The sequence below is a fragment of the Choristoneura fumiferana genome, chromosome 8 (assembly GCF_025370935.1).
Source record: "Choristoneura fumiferana chromosome 8, NRCan_CFum_1, whole genome shotgun sequence".
Lineage (NCBI taxonomy): Eukaryota > Metazoa > Arthropoda > Insecta > Lepidoptera > Tortricidae > Choristoneura > Choristoneura fumiferana.
Window position 1 is genome coordinate 8,876,254 of NC_133479.1, and position 19,697 is coordinate 8,895,950.

The following is a 19,697-nucleotide window of genomic DNA, read 5'->3' on the forward strand; positions in this document are numbered from 1 at the left end:
TAGGTCAAACCACTAGGCCACCACGGCTCTATTATTAATAACTAACCGTAACCCACGGCTTCGCCCGCATCAGAAATAGCTTAATGCCGTCTTAACTCAACTGCATAACTGTTGTAAAATATGCCCGTACAATTTTTAGAATTATAAGGCAGCGTTACCATTTAATGTCCTTACTGTTCGTCATTACCAAAGCATTGGCATTATAATGAAAAACTTGGCATATTTACGACGTAGCTTCAAACCTCACGCTTAGCGTCTGGCTTAAATTGATTACGACGTTCGCTCGCACAACGCCATCTATTGATTGCAAACGAAGTTAACACGTCATCTTGAGAGCCGAGGTACGTCACCGTTCTTGGACAGTGTCTTCTATTCTTGTAAACTTGAAATATTATCCCACGGGAACGCATTACCGGGATATCAAGGTATCTTAAGTCTCAATGCAAATCTTTGTCTATCGTACGCCAAGTTTCATGTAAATCCGTTCAGCTGTTATTGCGTGATGGACTAACAAACATCCAACCTCCAAACATCTTCAGAAATTTTCACATAATATTGTAGGAAGTAGGATGTTTAAAATAAAGTTTTTAAGATGAAAAAGACAATTATAGTAAGCCTGCTAGCATTGTGGCGTCGCCAATGCAGGTAGTCATTGCAAGGCAGTTCGTAGCGAGTACCCGACACACGACGATCCTGGGACCTCCAGGCCAGAGGTTCACGCTCCCATGTAATTTGGCATGACGCTGCGTTTCCACCAGAGAAGTGCAAGGAATAAATAAATAAATATCACGGGACAATTCACACCAATTGGCCTATTCCCAAAGTAAGCTTTGCAAAGCTTGTGTTATTGGGTACTAAGCAACGGATAAATATAATTATATAGATAGATACATACTTAAATACATATTAAACACCCAAGACCCGAGAACAAACATTCGTATTTTTCATACAAATATCTGCCCCGACACGGGAATCGAACCCGGGACCTCAAGCTTCGTAGTCAGTTTCTCTAACCACTAGGCCATTTGGTCACCTAAAGGAATGTGTTTTTTTTTCATTATTCCATTAGTGAGTACTGTTATCCTCAGGTAACCTATATATACCTATATATACAAAAAACCTACACAATAAAACCGTTTCATCGACATCGATTGTAGAGGGATATTTACACAACATTTTCTATCCTTCATAATATTTATTTGTTATGTATGTTGGTAGATACTTAGCCAGATTTGGGTTTAGGATCATTAATTATTTTTATAGACAATAGTGCCATTAGTTACATAAAATAATCTCCAAAAATCTCTGAATCTGATTCCATAAATAAAACTTTAAAGTATAAGGATAAATTTACTGATACATAAATACATACAATATTTATTTGCTACAAGTCGTGGACAATTTGCAAAAGCTTAATTAACGCCAAATACAGATGGCAACCAGGTACACAGTTATTAGAATTTCAGTTTAAAATGCCTTAAGCTATCCACTATAAACAGGTGTACTTCACTCGTATAAATTTAATATAAATGTATAAATTCAAAGCTCGGATAATTCTGTATTATTGCACTGAAAATTTCCTTGTTTTCAACAATCATTACTGCCAATCTGCAATACGTACACATTTAATATAAATTAGACGAAAAAATAACACGAGATGATATGCTTGTATGTCCTTGATTCGCTTCATGCACGACACACAAGTGCATATTTATTATTCAAACTTTAGTAATTAAAACGTATATATGATATAAAGTTAATAAGTAAAAGTGCATATAACACTCAAAATACACCCGATACAATACTTTAGCATTTACCCAATTCCACTACTGATTTTAGTAACTCCCAAAGGACTAGAAGTTCTTATTATGAAAAAGGAAGAGGGAAATGCTAAGTTTGATTTAAATCAAAAAATAAATAACAGCGCACTTGTTTAAAATATACTTAAATATTGTAAGGCATTCATGAACTAAGATATCACAATAAATCATCCATCCGAGTTACTGTAATAATTATAAGTTTGGCGCTAAGTGACTACCCTACGTAATATATAGATAGGTACGTGTAATTCGATTAAATACATCATACACCCCACCGCAATGATCTACAAATATAATTTAGATTAAGTATTTTACACTTAAAAATCATCTTAAAAACTGTCCTGTATAAAGTCAAAATAACAAGCACCAATAAAAAGTCCAATCACAAAGTACATCATTTCTGAAAGATTTAAAAACAAATCTTAAATTGTATAGACGTTGGCACCTACCAGGACAAAGTGTTGTTCATTAAAAAAACAACTTCTTAATCTTTGGTCTTGTTATTTTATTGCGATATTTAAGCACCACCTGTATGTGCAATGCAACTGATAGTGGTTTAGCAAGTCAATTCTTACCGACTGAGCATAAAACATCATTTGGAACAACATTAAAATCTAAGTTACGTATGATTACGTGAACAAAACCCGTCGCATCGTTTACTCATACGACGTCATAATTCTCTAGATATAATAGCTCTAGTCTTAGGGCCTTATCACACTGGAGATTTGCGGGAGTGTTGAAAGCGAAGCGAGTTAGCTGCGTATAATAGTACCGTTGACGCCGTATTATTTATTAAGCGGCGATTACACTGAGACGTTCACCTAACGCGGTCGCCGAACTTGTTTCAAACTACTGGCCAACGAACGTCGTCTTCACTGCCGTGCAAGCAGCATGCGGCGAACGACTTAGGGGCTGCCATCCATTGTTTAGTATTAACTGGCGGTTAGGTGTGATGCAGTCTCTATTTGTTTTGTTCGAATAGACGGAGACGGCATCACTTTTAACCGCCGGTTAACGCTAATCAATAGAAGGTGTAAGTACTTTTTGAACGCCTATTGTGGCGTCCTCTGCGTTATAAATCGTTGCGCGCTCGCTTCGATTTCAATTTGCCCGCAAATCGCCAGTGTGATAAAGTCCTAAAGCGCAACTACCAAACTTATCAAAACGTGATCAAAACCATGTATTAGTGATGTAACGAATGTCATTTCTTGAACATTCGCGAATGCGAATGCGAATGCGAATATCTGCTACCGACATTCGCGAATGCGTATGCGAATATTCAGTTTTTTCGTTTTGGCGCCAAATTGTCTATGGCAGTCTCGTTCGAACGAAGTGCGTTCAGTTTGTACTTTGTTCCGAGAATTACCCAGTTTATATGAACGCATCGCAAAGTAAATAAATAAATAATACCAAATGATTAAGTGAAGACTGATAATGTGATTACGAGATTAAGTTATTTTTTTGTATAAAAAACATAAGAAATGAATGTATTTTGATTTTATTAACCTATCTATTATCTAATCGCAGAAATTTTGCGAATGCGAATGCGAATATGCAAAAATATGCGAATGCGAATATTCGTTACATCACTACCATGTATACATAAATAAATTTACATCATATCTCGTAGTAAAAGAAAACTAATAAAAATGGAACTAATAAAGATCTATGATGGCATGCCAGTTACATGCTAAGCTACGCGACTTCAATTGTTCGTTGGTCCGTACAAATTACGATCCTCTGATTGCAAGTTAAAACAATACATGAAAACATGTCACTAGTCAAATAATCCGTAAATTCAACACGCCATACAAAAATTTTCCTGAAAAATGTGATCAATTAATTTGAAATTGTATACAGTTGATGCTGAATGATTGATTTGCGTTGACATAATATGGTATGACGAAGCCTCCTTTTCCCTAGGACGGATTCGCGCGGCAGTGTTCAATGTAGGGATTAGAAGACATCTGATGGTCTGTTAACTACGGCTTAACCGTGACCCATGGCAGAAGCAGAGATGACCTGCTCTCTGAACTTATTACACGATTTTACTAAACCAAACTAAAATTAACTGTACTTAAATTTACTTTATAATTGAGATAGACTATTTATTTACAACAATTTAATATTATGTACATAGATAGAATGATATACATTTAAAACTTTTTATAGTTAACATTCCCATTGTAAGACACATACAATTTACAAAATCCAAACGACCTAACAGAAAAACACGTCTAATTTAACTAACATGTAGGAAATGCACAAGTTTAATAGAAACAAACAAGCAATTAACAGTTTATGGAAGTTAAAGATATTGCTATTATAATATTAAAATGGCTGTTACAATTTGTAACAATAAGTGGTCAGTACTCTTCAATGTGATGATGGTGAATGGGTCAATAACTATTAATGAATTGAAATGAAGTAACCCTGTTTACCTATTAACATTAACCACAAGTAGACGTTGGAACATGTTTTTATTTCATTTGGGTTACAACAAACACAATGAAATGATATTAAATTAAATTGTCAATCTAAGGCGGGGCGGGTAGCGCGGGACTGACCGAAAGTAGGTACTATGTCACTTATTTTATCTTAGTCAAATTTTTATTAGGTTTAATAAGATTACAGAATCATCTCCTGATAAGAAATGTGAAAATAAGACGATGATCTAGACGATCTAACTAGATGATCTAAGTCAGATAATGACGCCAACCGGGATTATTGCAATGAAGTAATTTGGACTTCCAGATAGTGCGTGTTCAAAGATGATCCTGCACCATACATCATTTTTAAATTCTAACTAAGTTTTGGCGGCGTGCAGAGCGATCTTTCTCTACATCGCAGACGTTACAAACACGCCATAACCGGACACGATACGTTCTTATTGATATCAGTTGAGTTGTATGAACGCTCAGAGCACCTAGAGAAATACGCGCAGACGACGCAGACTAACTTGGTCGAATACTTCAACCGATCACATGGAAGATATCAACTGGTGTTCTCAGCGCCCATCCGACCAACGTTAAAGAAGTACATAAATCTCGATAAGAACCGCAACTGACAAAACCAGCTCGGAACGGTATGTCGTTCGAAGCACGAACGACGCATGAGGAGTTCGACATTAAAAGTCGCCAATCGACGCGATGTCGAGTCCTCTCCAGTCCGGTCGGAGGTGCCTCCATCAGAAGTCTGTAGCGGGCCGGCCGCAGTCTTTCTCGCGTTAGACGACCAGCGCACTATTCAGCGATAGGAATCGGACCAAGCCACCAGCGCGAAGCGGACTATAGCTTCCCTGGTCTGCGTCGGAGGGTTCGGCCGGGGCCGGGGCGGAGCGGGCGCGGCTAGCAGATGCCGTGCAGGCGGCGCGCGGAGGGCGCGGGGCGCGCAGCCGCCAGCAGGCGCAGCAGCGGCCGGCCGCACAGCGCCACCAGCCCGCCCGCGCTCGCGCCCACGCCCGCCCAGCGAGCCGCCGCCGCCTCCTCCACCTCCGCGATGCGGTTCAGTGACCGCGACTCGCGCAGCCGCGACTCCTTGCGCGCCGCGCGCCGCCGCCGGCCGCTGCCCGCGCCGCCGCCGCCGCGCGCGTCGCCCGCCGCGCCACCGCCGCCGCCCGCGCCGCCGCCGCCCGCGCCGGGCGCGCCCGCCACCGCGGCGCGCGGCGCGGCGCGGCCCGCACGCGCCCCGGCGCCGGCGCCGCGCTCCTGGCTGTCGCTGGAGTCGTCGTGCGAGTCGCGGCGCGCGCGCTCGGCGGGAGCGTCGCTCTGCTCGGCGGCGCGCTTCTTCTTCTCCGAATCGTCGTCGGAGAGGTCCGAGGAGGAGCAGGAGCCGGCGCGCGGGCGGCGGCGGCGGCCCTCGAGGCGCTGGCGGCGCGCGGGCGGCGGCGCGGGGGGCGGCGCGCGCGGCGTTCCCGCCTCCGCCGTGGGGCACGCCTCTTCGCGGACGACGGCCGGCGCGGGGACGCTCACCGTCACGGCATCATCGAGGTTCACCTGTGGCACATAAAATATAGTATAAAAATAAAATCCGCTGGCTACTCAACTGATATTCGCATGCAGCTGGTTTATTTTTAAGCTTGTAGTTGATTGACATGGACCTCTGCGAAATAATGCCTGAATCAACATTTAAAATAAGATTTGTTCAGACGTCGGATTCCCTCAAATCGCGTTACATACAAAACATACATCTCTTATTTAGTAGTGGTGTATAGTCACCCTCAAGAGGATGTGCGAGCTGCGCGCGCGCGGCGAGGTGCAGGCGACTCGGAGCGCGAGCCGCGCCGCGCGTCGGCCGCGCGCGCGCCGCCGCTTTCCTCGTCGTCCTCTTCTTCGCGCACGATGCTGCATTTACGCGATCGCTGCATAACAGAAAAGGTTTACTATTGAAACGCATTATGCAAACGGTACCCCATGTTACTAAGCCGTTTCTGTCTGTCTGTCATAGGCCTGTAACTTTCGAACCGTGCTATGTGGGCACCTATAAGGAGTCGTCCATTGATTAATATGTTTAGCAAGTTATAAACCCCACTATGGATTGATACGTGGTGACTTTTCACACCAGTGATAGCCAAATTCCGAGAGGCGCGTAAGCGCTAAAGAAGTCTATTACTTTGGAAAAATTATTTTTTTTGTAAGTGTACCTAAAATACCTATGAGCGAGACTACCGACCACAAAAATTACGCGTTTAACCCTTTCTTTGGTATAGGCAAAATAGTTGCCAGTCACGAATCCGAAGTTCAAAGCGTGTGTTACCGGCGGCGCGTCCTGCGGCGTGCGCGGCTGCGCGTGGTGCAGCGGCGGCGTTAACAGCGTGCGTGTTTGCGTGTGTGTCTGTGTGTGTTACCGGCGGCGCGTCCTGCGGCGTGCGCGGCTGCACGTGGTGCGGCGGCGTTAACAGCGGTGCGTGTTGCGTGTGTGTCTGTGTGTGTTACCGGCGGCGCGTCCTGCGGCGTGCGCGGCTGCGCGTGGTGCGGCGGCGGCGTTAACAGCGTGCGTGTGTGCGTGTGTGTCTGTGTGTTACCGGCGGCGCGTCCTGCGGCGTGCGCGGCTGCGCGTGGTGCGCGGCGGCGCTAAAAGCGTTTGTTTGGTTATTTTTTTTGTGTTACCGGCGGCGCGTCCTGCGGCGTGCGCGGCTGCCCGTGCGGTGGCGGCAAAATAGCGTGCGTGTGTGCGTGTGTGTCTGTGTGTGTTTCCGGCGGCGCGTCCTGCGGCGTGCGCGGCTGCGCGTGGTGCGGCGGCGGCGTTAACAGCGTGCGTGTGTGCGTGTGTGTCTGTGTGTTACCGGCGGCGCGTCCTGCGGCGTGCGCGGCTGCGCGTGGTGCGGCGGCGGCGTTAACAGCGTGCGTGTGTGCGTGTGTGTCTGTGTGTTACCGGCGGCGCGTCCTGCGGCGTGCGCGGCTGCGCGTGGTGCGGCGGCGGCGTTAACAGCGTGCGTGTGTGCGTGTGTGTCTGTGTGTTACCGGCGGCGCGTCCTGCGGCGTGCGCGGCTGCGCGTGGTGCGGCGGCGGCGTTAACAGCGTGCGTGTGTGCGTGTGTGTCTGTGTGTTACCGGCGGCGCGTCCTGCGGCGTGCGCGGCTGCGCGTGGTGCGGCGGCGGCGTTAACAGCGTGCGTGTGTGCGTGTGTGTCTGTGTGTTACCGGCGGCGCGTCCTGCGGCGTGCGCGGCTGCGCGTGGTGCGGCGGCGGCGTTAACAGCGTGCGTGTGTGTCTGTGTGTTACCGGCGGCGCGTCCTGCGGCGTGCGCGGCTGCGCGTGGTGCGGCGGCGGCGTTAACAGCGTGCGTGTGTGTCTGTGTGTTACCGGCGGCGCGTCCTGCGGCGTGCGCGGCTGCGCGTGGTGCGGCGGCGGCGTTAACAGCGTGCGTGTGTGCGTGTGTGTCTGTGTGTTACCGGCGGCGCGTCCTGCGGCGTGCGCGGCTGCGCGTGGTGCGGCGCGGCGTTAACAGCGTGCGTGTGTGTCTGTGTGTTACCGGCGGCGCGTCCTGCGGCGTGCGCGGCTGCGCGTGGTGCGGCGGCGGCGTTAACAGCGTGCGTGTGTGCGTGTGTGTCTGTGTGTTACCGGCGGCGCGTCCTGCGGCGTGCGCGGCTGCGCGTGGTGCGGCGGCGGCGTTAACAGCGTGCGTGTGTGCGTGTGTGTTACCGGCGGCGCGTCCTGCGGCGTGCGCGGCTGCGCGTGGTGCGGCGGCGGCGTTAACAGCGTGCGTGTGTGCGTGTGTGTCTGTGTGTTACCGGCGGCGCGTCCTGCGGCGTGCGCGGCTGCGCGTGGTGCGGCGGCGGCGTTAACAGCGTGCGTGTGTGCGTGTGTGTCTGTGTGTTACCGGCGGCGCGTCCTGCGGCGTGCGCGGCTGCGCGTGGTGCGGCGGCGGCGTTAACAGCGTGCGTGTGTGCGTGTGTGTCTGTGTGTTACCGGCGGCGCGTCCTGCGGCGTGCGCGGCTGCGCGTGGTGCGGCGGCGGCGTTAACAGCGTGCGTGTGTGCGTGTGTGTCTGTGTGTTACCGGCGGCGCGTCCTGCGGCGTGCGCGGCTGCGCGTGGTGCGGCGGCGGCGTTAACAGCGTGCGTGTGTGCGTGTGTGTCTGTGTGTTACCGGCGGCGCGTCCTGCGGCGTGCGCGGCTGCGCGTGGTGCGGCGGCGGCGTTAACAGCGTGCGTGTGTGCGTGTGTGTCTGTGTGTTACCGGCGGCGCGTCCTGCGGCGTGCGCGGCTGCGCGTGGTGCGGCGGCGGCGTTAACAGCGTGCGTGTGTGCGTGTGTGTCTGTGTGTTACCGGCGGCGCGTCCTGCGGCGTGCGCGGCTGCGCGTGGTGCGGCGGCGGCGTTAACAGCGTGCGTGTGTGCGTGTGTGTCTGTGTGTTACCGGCGGCGCGTCCTGCGGCGTGCGCGGCTGCGCGTGGTGCGGCGGCGGCGTTAACAGCGTGCGTGTGTGCGTGTGTGTCTGTGTGTTACCGGCGGCGCGTCCTGCGGCGTGCGCGGCTGCGCGTGGTGCGGCGGCGGCGTTAACAGCGTGCGTGTGTGCGTGTGTGTCTGTGTGTTACCGGCGGCGCGTCCTGCGGCGTGCGCGGCTGCGCGTGGTGCGGCGGCGGCGTTAACAGCGTGCGTGTGTGCGTGTGTGTCTGTGTGTTACCGGCGGCGCGTCCTGCGGCGTGCGCGGCTGCGCGTGGTGCGGCGGCGGCGTTAACAGCGTGCGTGTGTGCGTGTGTGTCTGTGTGTTACCGGCGGCGCGTCCTGCGGCGTGCGCGGCTGCGCGTGGTGCGGCGGCGGCGTTAACAGCGTGCGTGTGTGCGTGTGTGTCTGTGTGTTACCGGCGGCGCGTCCTGCGGCGTGCGCGGCTGCGCGTGGTGCGGCGGCGGCGTTAACAGCGTGCGTGTGTGCGTGTGTGTCTGTGTGTTACCGGCGGCGCGTCCTGCGGCGTGCGCGGCTGCGCGTGGTGCGGCGGCGGCGTTAACAGCGTGCGTGTGTGCGTGTGTGTCTGTGTGTTACCGGCGGCGCGTCCTGCGGCGTGCGCGGCTGCGCGTGGTGCGGCGGCGGCGTTAACAGCGTGCGTGTGTGCGTGTGTGTCTGTGTGTTACCGGCGGCGCGTCCTGCGGCGTGCGCGGCTGCGCGTGGTGCGGCGGCGGCGTTAACAGCGTGCGTGTGTGCGTGTGTGTCTGTGTGTTACCGGCGGCGCGTCCTGCGGCGTGCGCGGCTGCGCGTGGTGCGGCGGCGGCGTTAACAGCGTGCGTGTGTGCGTGTGTGTCTGTGTGTTACCGGCGGCGCGTCCTGCGGCGTGCGCGGCTGCGCGTGGTGCGGCGGCGGCGTTAACAGCGTGCGTGTGTGCGTGTGTGTCTGTGTGTTACCGGCGGCGCGTCCTGCGGCGTGCGCGGCTGCGCGTGGTGCGGCGGCGGCGTTAACAGCGTGCGTGTGTGCGTGTGTGTCTGTGTGTTACCGGCGGCGCGTCCTGCGGCGTGCGCGGCTGCGCGTGGTGCGGCGGCGGCGTTAACAGCGTGCGTGTGTGCGTGTGTGTCTGTGTGTTACCGGCGGCGCGTCCTGCGGCGTGCGCGGCTGCGCGTGGTGCGGCGGCGGCGTTAGCAGCGTGCGTGTGTGCGTGTGTGTCTGTGTGTTACCGGCGGCGCGTCCTGCGGCGTGCGCGGCTGCGCGTGGTGCGGCGGCGGCGTTAAGAGCGTGCGTGTGTGCGTGTGTGTCTGTGTGTTACCGGCGGCGCGTCCTGCGGCGTGCGCGGCTGCGCGTGGTGCGGCGGCGGCGTTAGCAGAGAGCGCGTGCGTGTGTGCGTGTGTGTCTGTGTGTTACCGGCGGCGCGTCCTGCGGCGTGCGCGGCTGCGCGTGGTGCGGCGGCGGCGTTAGCAGAGAGCGCGTGCGTGTGTGCGTGTGTGTCTGTGTGTTACCGGCGGCGCGTCCTGCGGCGTGCGCGGCTGCGCGTGGTGCGGCGGCGGCGTTAGCAGAGAGCGCGTGCGTGTGTGCGTGTGTGTCTGTGTGTTACCGGCGGCGCATCCTGCGGCGTGCGCGGCTGCGCGTGGTGCGGCGGTGGCGCGAGCAGCGAGCGCGAGTTGCCGCGAGACACGCTCAGCACCTCGGGCCGGCGCGCCGCATTCTCTTCTTGCCTGCACAAGCATGTCACGATTTCAAAACTTTCCATGAATAAACGCTAGACTTCGTATGATAATTAGAATTCTCTCATTTTACGCGGAAAATATTTCCCAAATGATTACTTTCCCGACTGTTTCATATCGACTAACGCAGCAGTGTTTGCACTGTTGCGTTTCAGCGTGGAGTGAGACAGCCGGTGAAATTACTGGCACTTGAGGTATCCCATCTTAAGCCTCTAGGTTGGCAACGCATCTGTAATCCCCCTGGTGTTGCAGGTGTATATGGGCGGTGGTGATCTCTTACCATCAGGAGACCCACTTGCTCATTTTCCATCCAGTCGAATAAAAATAAAAATAAACAATTTTTTTCTCTATTTTTTTTTCTTGATTAAATCTGAACTGATTGACTAACCTCTTAGCCCGCAACTTTCTCTCAGCAAGCAGATAATATGTAGCAGTAATGTGATTGTAATCATTCTTCTCGAGAGACTCCAGTATTTGTTCCTTGGTGGCTATCGGTCCGCTGACCATCTTCTGTATGACGGCGGCATGTTCGTCCTCAGACAGTTGTTCCCGGGCCACTAAGGGAGTGTCACACTCGTGTGGAGTGCCTCCACCGGCTACCCAAGGATCGGCTGCGATCTCGGCCAAAGTTGCCCGTTTCTCTGGCTCTCGTACTAGCATTCGTCCAATCAGCCTATTGCAAGAAAAATGTTTGATATTGTATGACTCAAGCAAAGTATTTATATTCAAGTAAAAGTACGTAACTTTTGGAATAAAAGCAAGCGCGAAGGACCAGGGGTTATGCCAGTTGGCTACAGTGATTCTAATCAATAATTTTGCGACTCGTTTCCTTGTGGTTGGCACAAAGGTTATTTAGTTGTTGTCAAACTTTCAGTACAACTCCTGTTACGTAAAAAGGACGCTGGCAATGTAGATAGCTGCGTAGTGGGCGAGAATAAATGAATTTGGTGGTCCAGTCAAGTGTAAAAATATGGACTTATTTAACGTTTCAAAAATATGTACCAACGACTATTATTCCAACGCAATAAGGCCATGGTAACATATTTTTGAGTGGTTCGAATAGATACATATTTTTGCACTTGACTGTACGTGCGGGGCACGACGGCAGAATCTTCGCTAGATAAACTATACGCCCTCGCTATTATTTCTCAGTCTTCCCGCACTGTACCTATGCGCAGAGACATCACCTTCAATCGCTCAGCGTTATAGTCACGATGAGAAGTATCTTAAGTAATTTCTCAAAGGGCCGGCTACGTATCCGTAACTCAACTTAGGTATGGGTAACCATTGGCGGCGGTGATTGCTTTCCATCAAAACCGCCTGCTCGTTTGCCCTCTATCATATAAAAAAATGGTCAAGTGCGAGTCGGACTCGTACATGAAGGGTTCCGTAAACAGTTCAGTAAAAGTTTTCCTTAAAATTCTTCTAATATAAGTTCTTTTTGCTGACTGTACTTTATGCCCCTGGTTACCAAAGTATTCGTCAAGACGACAAACGAGTCCAAACTCGATGTGGTCGTGTCGTTTATCACAAAGTTCCTATGGTCACCCCCTAGCTTTATCATCAGACCAACTCCATGTTATAATAATATTGCATTGACATCGGATTTATACATGCGTGTAAAATTTCAGCTCAATGTTGAAGATATCCATTTCAAATTTGAGTTGAAGATTCCACCCAATCAAACATAGTTACATTACACTGCAAATAAATATAATGCTTGTAATAAGTTTTTGTTAAAAAATCATTTTTTATAAAAGCTTTTTTTACCGAATGTACTTTTTGTTGACTGTACTTGAATTGTCGTCTAAACTACATATCTGTACCAAAGTAGCAGCTGACTTGATGTACTTATCCATGTTTACTCATAAGGCTGACAAAGTGACAATATTTGGTTAACTTTCGTTAAATTGTTGTGTTGTGATAATGGTATGTTGACAATCCTCAACCATGTGAAACTGGACCACATACTAAGCCCTAGAAATTTTTATGGGCAATGAAATCATACCTAGTCAAAATATGAAAATACAACAGGACTTATCACGCTAAACACACAAGTAGTATAATATTTACCTCGACGTGTCGACCACATTACAGTGGCCATGGTTATGAGTAGACTGAAGTGTGGGGTGGTGTGAGGGTGAAGTGTCTACTCGTGACCACGGCCACTGAAATGTAGTCGAAACGTCGAGGTAAATATTACTCGTGTGTTTAGCGTGATAAGTCCTGTATGTTGTATTTTGACTATGACTGAAAATTACGAAAGTTTAAAATGTTATTATGAAACCATACTTACTTTTTACATGGCTTTGATATGTGCGGCGGTATTGTATATTTACAGTCCATGATCATGGTAAGTGTTTCGCTGTCATTGGCCTCTTGAAATGGCGCCTGGCCACAGACCAGCATGTAAAGAATCACTCCAAGTGACCACACGTCAACTGCTGGCGCGTCGTAAGAGTCACCTAACAGTATCTCTGGGGCTGAATATGCTAAAGAACCACATGAGGTCTCTAATTTTTGCCCCGGACAAAATTTATTGCTAAAACCAAAGTCAGTCAATTTCACTACACCTAATCTTTCAAAGAAAACTACGTTCTCAGGCTTCAGGTCACGATGCACTACATGTAACCTGTAATAGAAACACAGTCATAACTACAGTATTAGGAGCGTTTGGGTATAAACGCTGAGCCGTATTTCTCGATTATTCCATAAAAATTACATGTCTGATAGAACACTTAGTTTCTCAATATATAAGTTAATGTGTCCAATAATTATTTGTGATACTTATATTCTTTAAAAACGAATTAATGTTTATTAACAGTTTTTAAGGAAAATAAAAGTATAATGACTAATTATTGGAGTAGACACATAAACTTACATATTAAGAAGTGTTCTATCAGACAACATTTTAAAAAAAATCATTCAATTTTTATGGAATAATCAAGAAAAACTAACAAAAATGCATTGTTGCCAGCTTATCAGGTATAGTATAAACACTTACATTTCTTTTTTTGCAATTTTGTATTGGCTGAGTGATATAGATATTACAATCATAAGTTTGTATGTCATAGTCACTTCTATGAAAACATTTTCTCACAACAGTTATTTTAGAATATATTAATCTGGAGTTATTTGGACTTATTATTTAACTTTTTAAAGCAGGACAAATATGCAACTTTACCTCCATAAGAGATTGTCCTCCTTTAAAACTCTACACTCCATAAACTTGCAGACTTTAAATATCATGGTTTTATATGATAAATTGATAATACAATTTGAAAAGTTTATATCTTATGTAAACACAGAAACTACATTTTTATGTGAATGAGTTAAAATACAGAATACTAAGAAACATCTATGTTAGACTATCAAAAACATTATACTTCACCTGTGGCAGTATGAGATTGCACGAACTATTTGGCGAAAATAATTGCGAGCCAGAGATTCAGAGAGACCAGATTCATGCCGCATGATGTAGTCATACAAGTCACCACCATCACCCAATTCTAGTATCAAGTATAATTTTGTTTGTGTGTCTATTACTTCATACAATCTAACAACATTGGGATGTTGCACTAACTTCATGCAGCGAACCTGGAAGGAATATAACATTAAATTTAAAATGTTACACCTGTAGTTTGTAATTTGTCTTTCTAGGTATGCATTAAACTTGTGCTTTTTCTGTTTGTAATCATAAATTTTCACTAAAAACTAGAATTTCCAATTGTTAGTAGGCTATTCACAATTTATTTTGAATCAAAAACTAAAAAAAAGTAGTTTAAATGGCCAGCATAGCATGTTGATAGTGAAGAATCAACCCCACCTAACTGATAAATCTTTAACATACAACTTAAGAGGTCTGGCTCCCTAGCCTAAAGGTGCTAAGGTCCTCAATTGCATGTCAAAGATCTGTCACTTAGAAGGTATTAGTCTTGTGAAGTTGCAACTCCAACTCATTTTGACACTGAATTTAATCAATCACCTTTTAAGTAAATTTACAGGATTAGAGTGACAGGTAATTTTCTAGTAAATCCATGATCTCTTGGTCTAACTTGTCCCAACATATTTGTTATTGCCATAATATATAATATATTATAAGAAAAAAATTATTACCTCTTGAAATAAATGTGATTTTGAAACCTCATCTAATTTGCTCTTGTCTATAACTTTTACAGCCACTTTCTCGCCTGTGAATACATGACGTGCTAGCTTGACCACAGCAAAGTGTCCAGAACCTAGAGTATCCAACAGGTCATACAAGCCTGCTATTTTGGTTTCATACGGCCCACCGGGGACCCCCACCCCGGCGCCTGCTACACCTCCATTGTTATTCATTTTGGTTCTTGAACAAAAATTTACATAATTTAACAAAAACCAAATTCAAAATATAATAGTATTTCTTAGAAGTATTTAATTTATATTGATGTAAAATCATGGGAAAAACATATTTACAATTACTGATTGTTTACTTTTAAAATTCTAAAATACATACAAATAAGTAAAGTGGAACTTAAATCCAGCCATTTATTTACATTACATAACATTAATTAAAACCTTGTACACACAAACAGTAAAACAGAAATTCATAAATTCACCATAATTACAGATTCAAACTAGTTATACAATCATTACATTAATTAAATTCTAATAACTTTCACTGTGATTTAAATTCAATTTCTTATTGAATTACTTAATTTATCTATTAGTATGAGTATGAGTGGTATTAGTTTGAGGCGGAGATGGCGAGATGACCTGGACGCGGAATTGAGTGAGTGGCCAAATATAGCTCTGGATAGGGAGATGTGGAAGTCAAGAGGAGAGGCCTTTGCCCAGCAGTGGGACACAGTTATAGGCTAAATATAATATAATAATAATAATTATCTATTAGTAAACAAGTTGGATTAAGTAACGCTGGTATTTTGTGAAATGATCAAATGAAAAATAGAAATAGTTACTAACAAAATAGAAAACAGAGCGGTCTGTGAGAACTTTTGATAATTATCATAAAATTGTTCTCAGGTTGTATTGATGCAGAACTACAGTCACCCATCATTTTCATTAGAGGTCTTACCAATGTTAAATACAAATAAATAGTGTTTGTTGATAAGTCAAGTCTATGTTTACCCAAAAAAATATGAAGGCAGGCATTAACTTCATGACCTAGTTTATGTCATTAGTAATAGATTCAGTAGATAAACTAGTTCATAGCTTATCATAAATGTGATACGGAAAAGCCACCAGATAAATAAAATACTTGCTTACTTGCTTGGAAAATGTATAAATTTAAATCAGCAGAGAAAACCAACACTAAGGTAGAATTCCAATCAACTTCCTTTGCGTATCATAGTTAAATGGTATCAATGCAACACTAACATGATTTATAACATTAATCAGTATTTAAGATGATAAAATCGCATTATTTAGTTATAAAATTGTAATATCGAACGTAAGTAAAAATTGATTGAAATCACAATTTCGCCATTTCACAAAATCTGTTCAGAAATGTTTCAAATCAGAAACTTGGTTGCTAGCTTACATACAAGGTACTTTGATGGCTTCCTTTTTGATTCGGAGAATACGCAAAGATTGGTTTTAGAACGAAAAGTTAAGGTGATTCCAGACCATAAACCTAATATTACTAGCTTACGCTAGTAAACAGACACTTCATATTCCTTCTACTTCCTTAGCAACAAAAAAAAATCAGTGCATATTCATAAAATCGCGATGGCATATGAAAAAATAAGAAATAATTTAGGAAGATTGAAAGATTCATTGGGATATTTATTAAAAAACATATCAGTACAAATCAAAATAAAGGTAATAGAGGTAACTAAAACTACATACTAAACTAAACATAAAAAATGTAATTCTAGCATACTTCTGTTAATTGAATGATTAATTGGCAATAATTTGGTCAATGTCTTGTCTGTGGTGTCCTTAGGTTATTTTACCCTAAATTTAGGGTATTTATAGAAAATTATTTAGGGTAATTTTTAGGGTAAAATTTTTCGAATAAAATGTACGATTTCAAGAAAAAAAAATGTTTCAAAACGATGTAGTAGTTTAGTTTTTTTAGGTTGTTAATAAATCCCATTTATTTGCTTTTTTTTATTAAAAAAAAATTAGTGTAAAAATGTGTCTAATTTAGGGTAATTTCGTGTAGCGTTAGGGTAAAAAAAATATCTGAGGTGGCAACACTGAAACTGACTGTCAGTTTGACGTATGTTTTCGTAATGAATTTCGTTCGTACTCGTACGTACGTTTGTATTTTCACCCGGCATTGGATGGAATTATAATTTTTATATTATTAAAGTTCAATTTGTTAATTGAGCTACGAACTAAAGATGCTGCTGGCACATAATTTAAAGATTCATCGGACTCAGGATGTAAAAATATCTCAAAACGTAACATTCGAGTCAATGCTTTTGAATGAAATTACCTTACAAGGTTTAAAAGATTCCGGTTTTTACAAGCCTTCTCCTATCCAATTACACGGAATTCCATTAGGAAAATGTGGATTTGGTAAGCGGCATTCCTACGTTAGCCGGAAATCCATAAGTATATCCCCTATAAAGTAAAATGATACAATAACACAATATATATATATATATTTTTAGATTTACTACTAGAAGCTAAATCTGGAACTGGAAAAACTGCTGTGTTCACCGTCATCGCCTTGGAAAAAATTAATTTAAACAATGGCTTGCAAGTAGTTATACTTGCACCAACCCGAGAGATTGCTTCACAAATTTGTGATGTGATAAAACAGATTGGATCAAAATACGCAGGTAATTCACTTTTCCGATTATACACACGCACACACACACACACAAATATCACACCTGTATTCCTAAATGGGGTAGGCAGAGCACACAAAAAGTTACTCGGAGCCACTTTTAGCAATTTTAGGTACAATAGTGATAGGTGATTATGCATAATAAAAATAGGTTTGTCATCTTTTTTGGTTATGGTACTTTTGTATTTTATTGTTACATAAAATAATGTATCATTTTAGTTTGAGTGGACATAGTTTTGCAAAAATGATCCATATATATTATTTCTTCGCTTTTGACGCTACTGAAAGTGAATCCAAAATAAATAAATAAATGTTGCGGTTTGGATCATTTTTGCTAAACTATGTCCATTTAGACTTAATTCAACTTTTGGAATGACTAAATTAAAAAGGTGCATTATTTTGAGTTGACCCACAGTTGATCTGGGAATGCAATATACTGCCAAATTACAGCTCAATATAAGATTTGAAAGTTGTCCAAATTTTACTTCCAAGATTGTTAATTATAATAAATAAAAAATAATAAAAGATATTTATTTAATAGTTTGCTTACAAATTCTACATAGGTACATAACAAATAATAAGTACAATCAAACTATCAAAATATATATATGTACTTATAAATTTACAGGTAAAGATTTCAATTCAAAATTTTAAATCATCACTATCTGCTGTTTTGTTATAGGTCTGTCTGTAGAAGTTGTTATGGGTGGCCTGCCCGTTGCAGATGATATTGAAAAACTTAAAAAGAATGTACATATAATTGTTGCCAGCCCTGGACGCCTGCACCACTTGATAAAAGATAAACATGTTGACACATCTGCAGTCAGGCTTTTGGTTCTTGATGAAGCAGATAAGTTAATGGAAAAAAGTTTTCGGTCAGATATTGACTCAATTTTTTCCTCATTACCACAGCAGAAACAAGTTATCTTGAGCAGTGCCACATTCCCAGAAGACTCTAAGCCTTTTATTAATAAATATGTTCAGCTCCACCAGCACATTTGTCCTGATAGTAATAATGTCTTATTGGGTATTTCACAAAAAGTTACGCTTGTAAACCACCATACCAATATAGTCAGGCAAACACAATATAGGTTTGAAGAACTTCTTAACATATTGTCAAAAAAAGAGTTTAAGCAATGCTTGATATTTTGCAATTACCAAGCTAGAGTCACAGATTTATATAAAATGTTGAAAAAAGCCAAGTGGCCAGCAGAAAAGTTATATGGTCAGCAAGAACAAACAGACCGCTTAGAGGCACTGAAGACTTTACAGGAATATAAATGTAGGATATTGATAGCAACAGACCTTGCGGCGCGAGGGTTGGACTCGTCTCATGTGGATTTGGTTGTGAACTTTGAATTTCCTCGAGAGTGGCAAACATACTTGCATAGAATAGGAAGAGCTGGTAGGTTTGGATCATATGGTCTAGCTGTCACCATTCTCAGCAACAAAGAAGAAGAACAGTTTAAACAGTTACTAAATTCCTTACAATTTCAAATAGATATAAGAAACTTTTGGACTGATGATAAATATGAATATTCAAATTTTGAAGCTCCTGAAACAACAGAACAAACAGAGTGCTTATTAAACTGTCATGATGATGAAACTTCGGAGAAGGATACAGACTTATGGGATGATATGGTATCTCGATACACAATCTCATATAAAATAGAAACTTTTGATGAATTGTGTGAATCTCTCAAAGAGGCAACTAGTAAAACAGAGACTTCTGCTGAAGATTCTTTCCATAATGCTGCAAATGATGATACTAATGCATGCACTGAATTTGATAATCAGGCTGAGATCATCAATGAACATGAACAAGACATGTGTAACCAAGACATTCCTACACCAGAAACTGAGAATGTGACCATAAGAAATAATAAATGTAGTAAAACTACCATCAAAGATAATTTAGAGACAACACAAAATAGGTCACAGATGGTGGAAAATAGTGAGTCTAAAATTTTCTTCCAAGATGACATTACTTTTAAAGGAAAGTGCCCAACTAAAGATACCAAAATTTCTAGCAAACAGAAAAAGTCTGAATATGACGAAGCTGAATCAGAAAGATTATACCTTGCTTATGTCAAGGATAGTATGACATCAGACGAAAGCAATGATGGTGGATATAACACTGCATCTTATGGTAACAAGAGGTCACAGTTAAATTCTAACAGTTACAAAATATTTACAGGACCCATTTCATGTAATAACTGTGGTTCTAATCCTCATAAAGAAAAATTAACAAAAATACAACAATCTAATGTGTATGGGTACACTACAAATTACATTAATTGGTACAATTATTTGAAATTCAGAACAAAACAGATTGAAATGGCTGAGTACATAAGTGAAATGTTAAAGTTGTATGTTAAGTAACTATAAAATAGAATTGTTAGGTTTGAAGTAAAAAAACGTTATTAGTAAAGATTTTTTTATTAATCTAAATTTGAATAAAATTCAAAAAAATTA

General features: G+C 44.1%; 2 protein-coding genes across 2 annotated transcripts; one reads left to right on the forward strand and one right to left on the reverse strand.

The window, feature by feature from the left end:
• Positions 1-1,337: 1,337 nt before the first annotated feature.
• On the reverse strand, positions 1,338-15,937 carry Snrk (SNF related kinase). The gene is given in 9 exon segments (XM_074091105.1): positions 1,338-5,815; positions 6,054-6,084; positions 6,086-6,180; positions 10,294-10,414; positions 10,812-11,096; positions 12,720-13,055; positions 13,815-14,020; positions 14,540-14,768; positions 15,689-15,937. Coding segments are annotated over 8 exon segments (1,944 nt in total). The 5' UTR covers positions 14,762-14,768; positions 15,689-15,937; the 3' UTR covers positions 1,338-5,167.
• A 725-nt stretch (positions 15,938-16,662) lies between these two features.
• On the forward strand, positions 16,663-19,697 carry LOC141430358 (eukaryotic initiation factor 4A-like). Its single transcript, XM_074091026.1, has 3 exons — positions 16,663-16,948; positions 17,044-17,214; positions 17,905-19,697. Exons 1-3 carry the CDS (start codon positions 16,771-16,773, stop codon positions 19,602-19,604), a joined length of 2,049 nt encoding a protein of 682 aa, XP_073947127.1. The 5' UTR covers positions 16,663-16,770; the 3' UTR covers positions 19,605-19,697.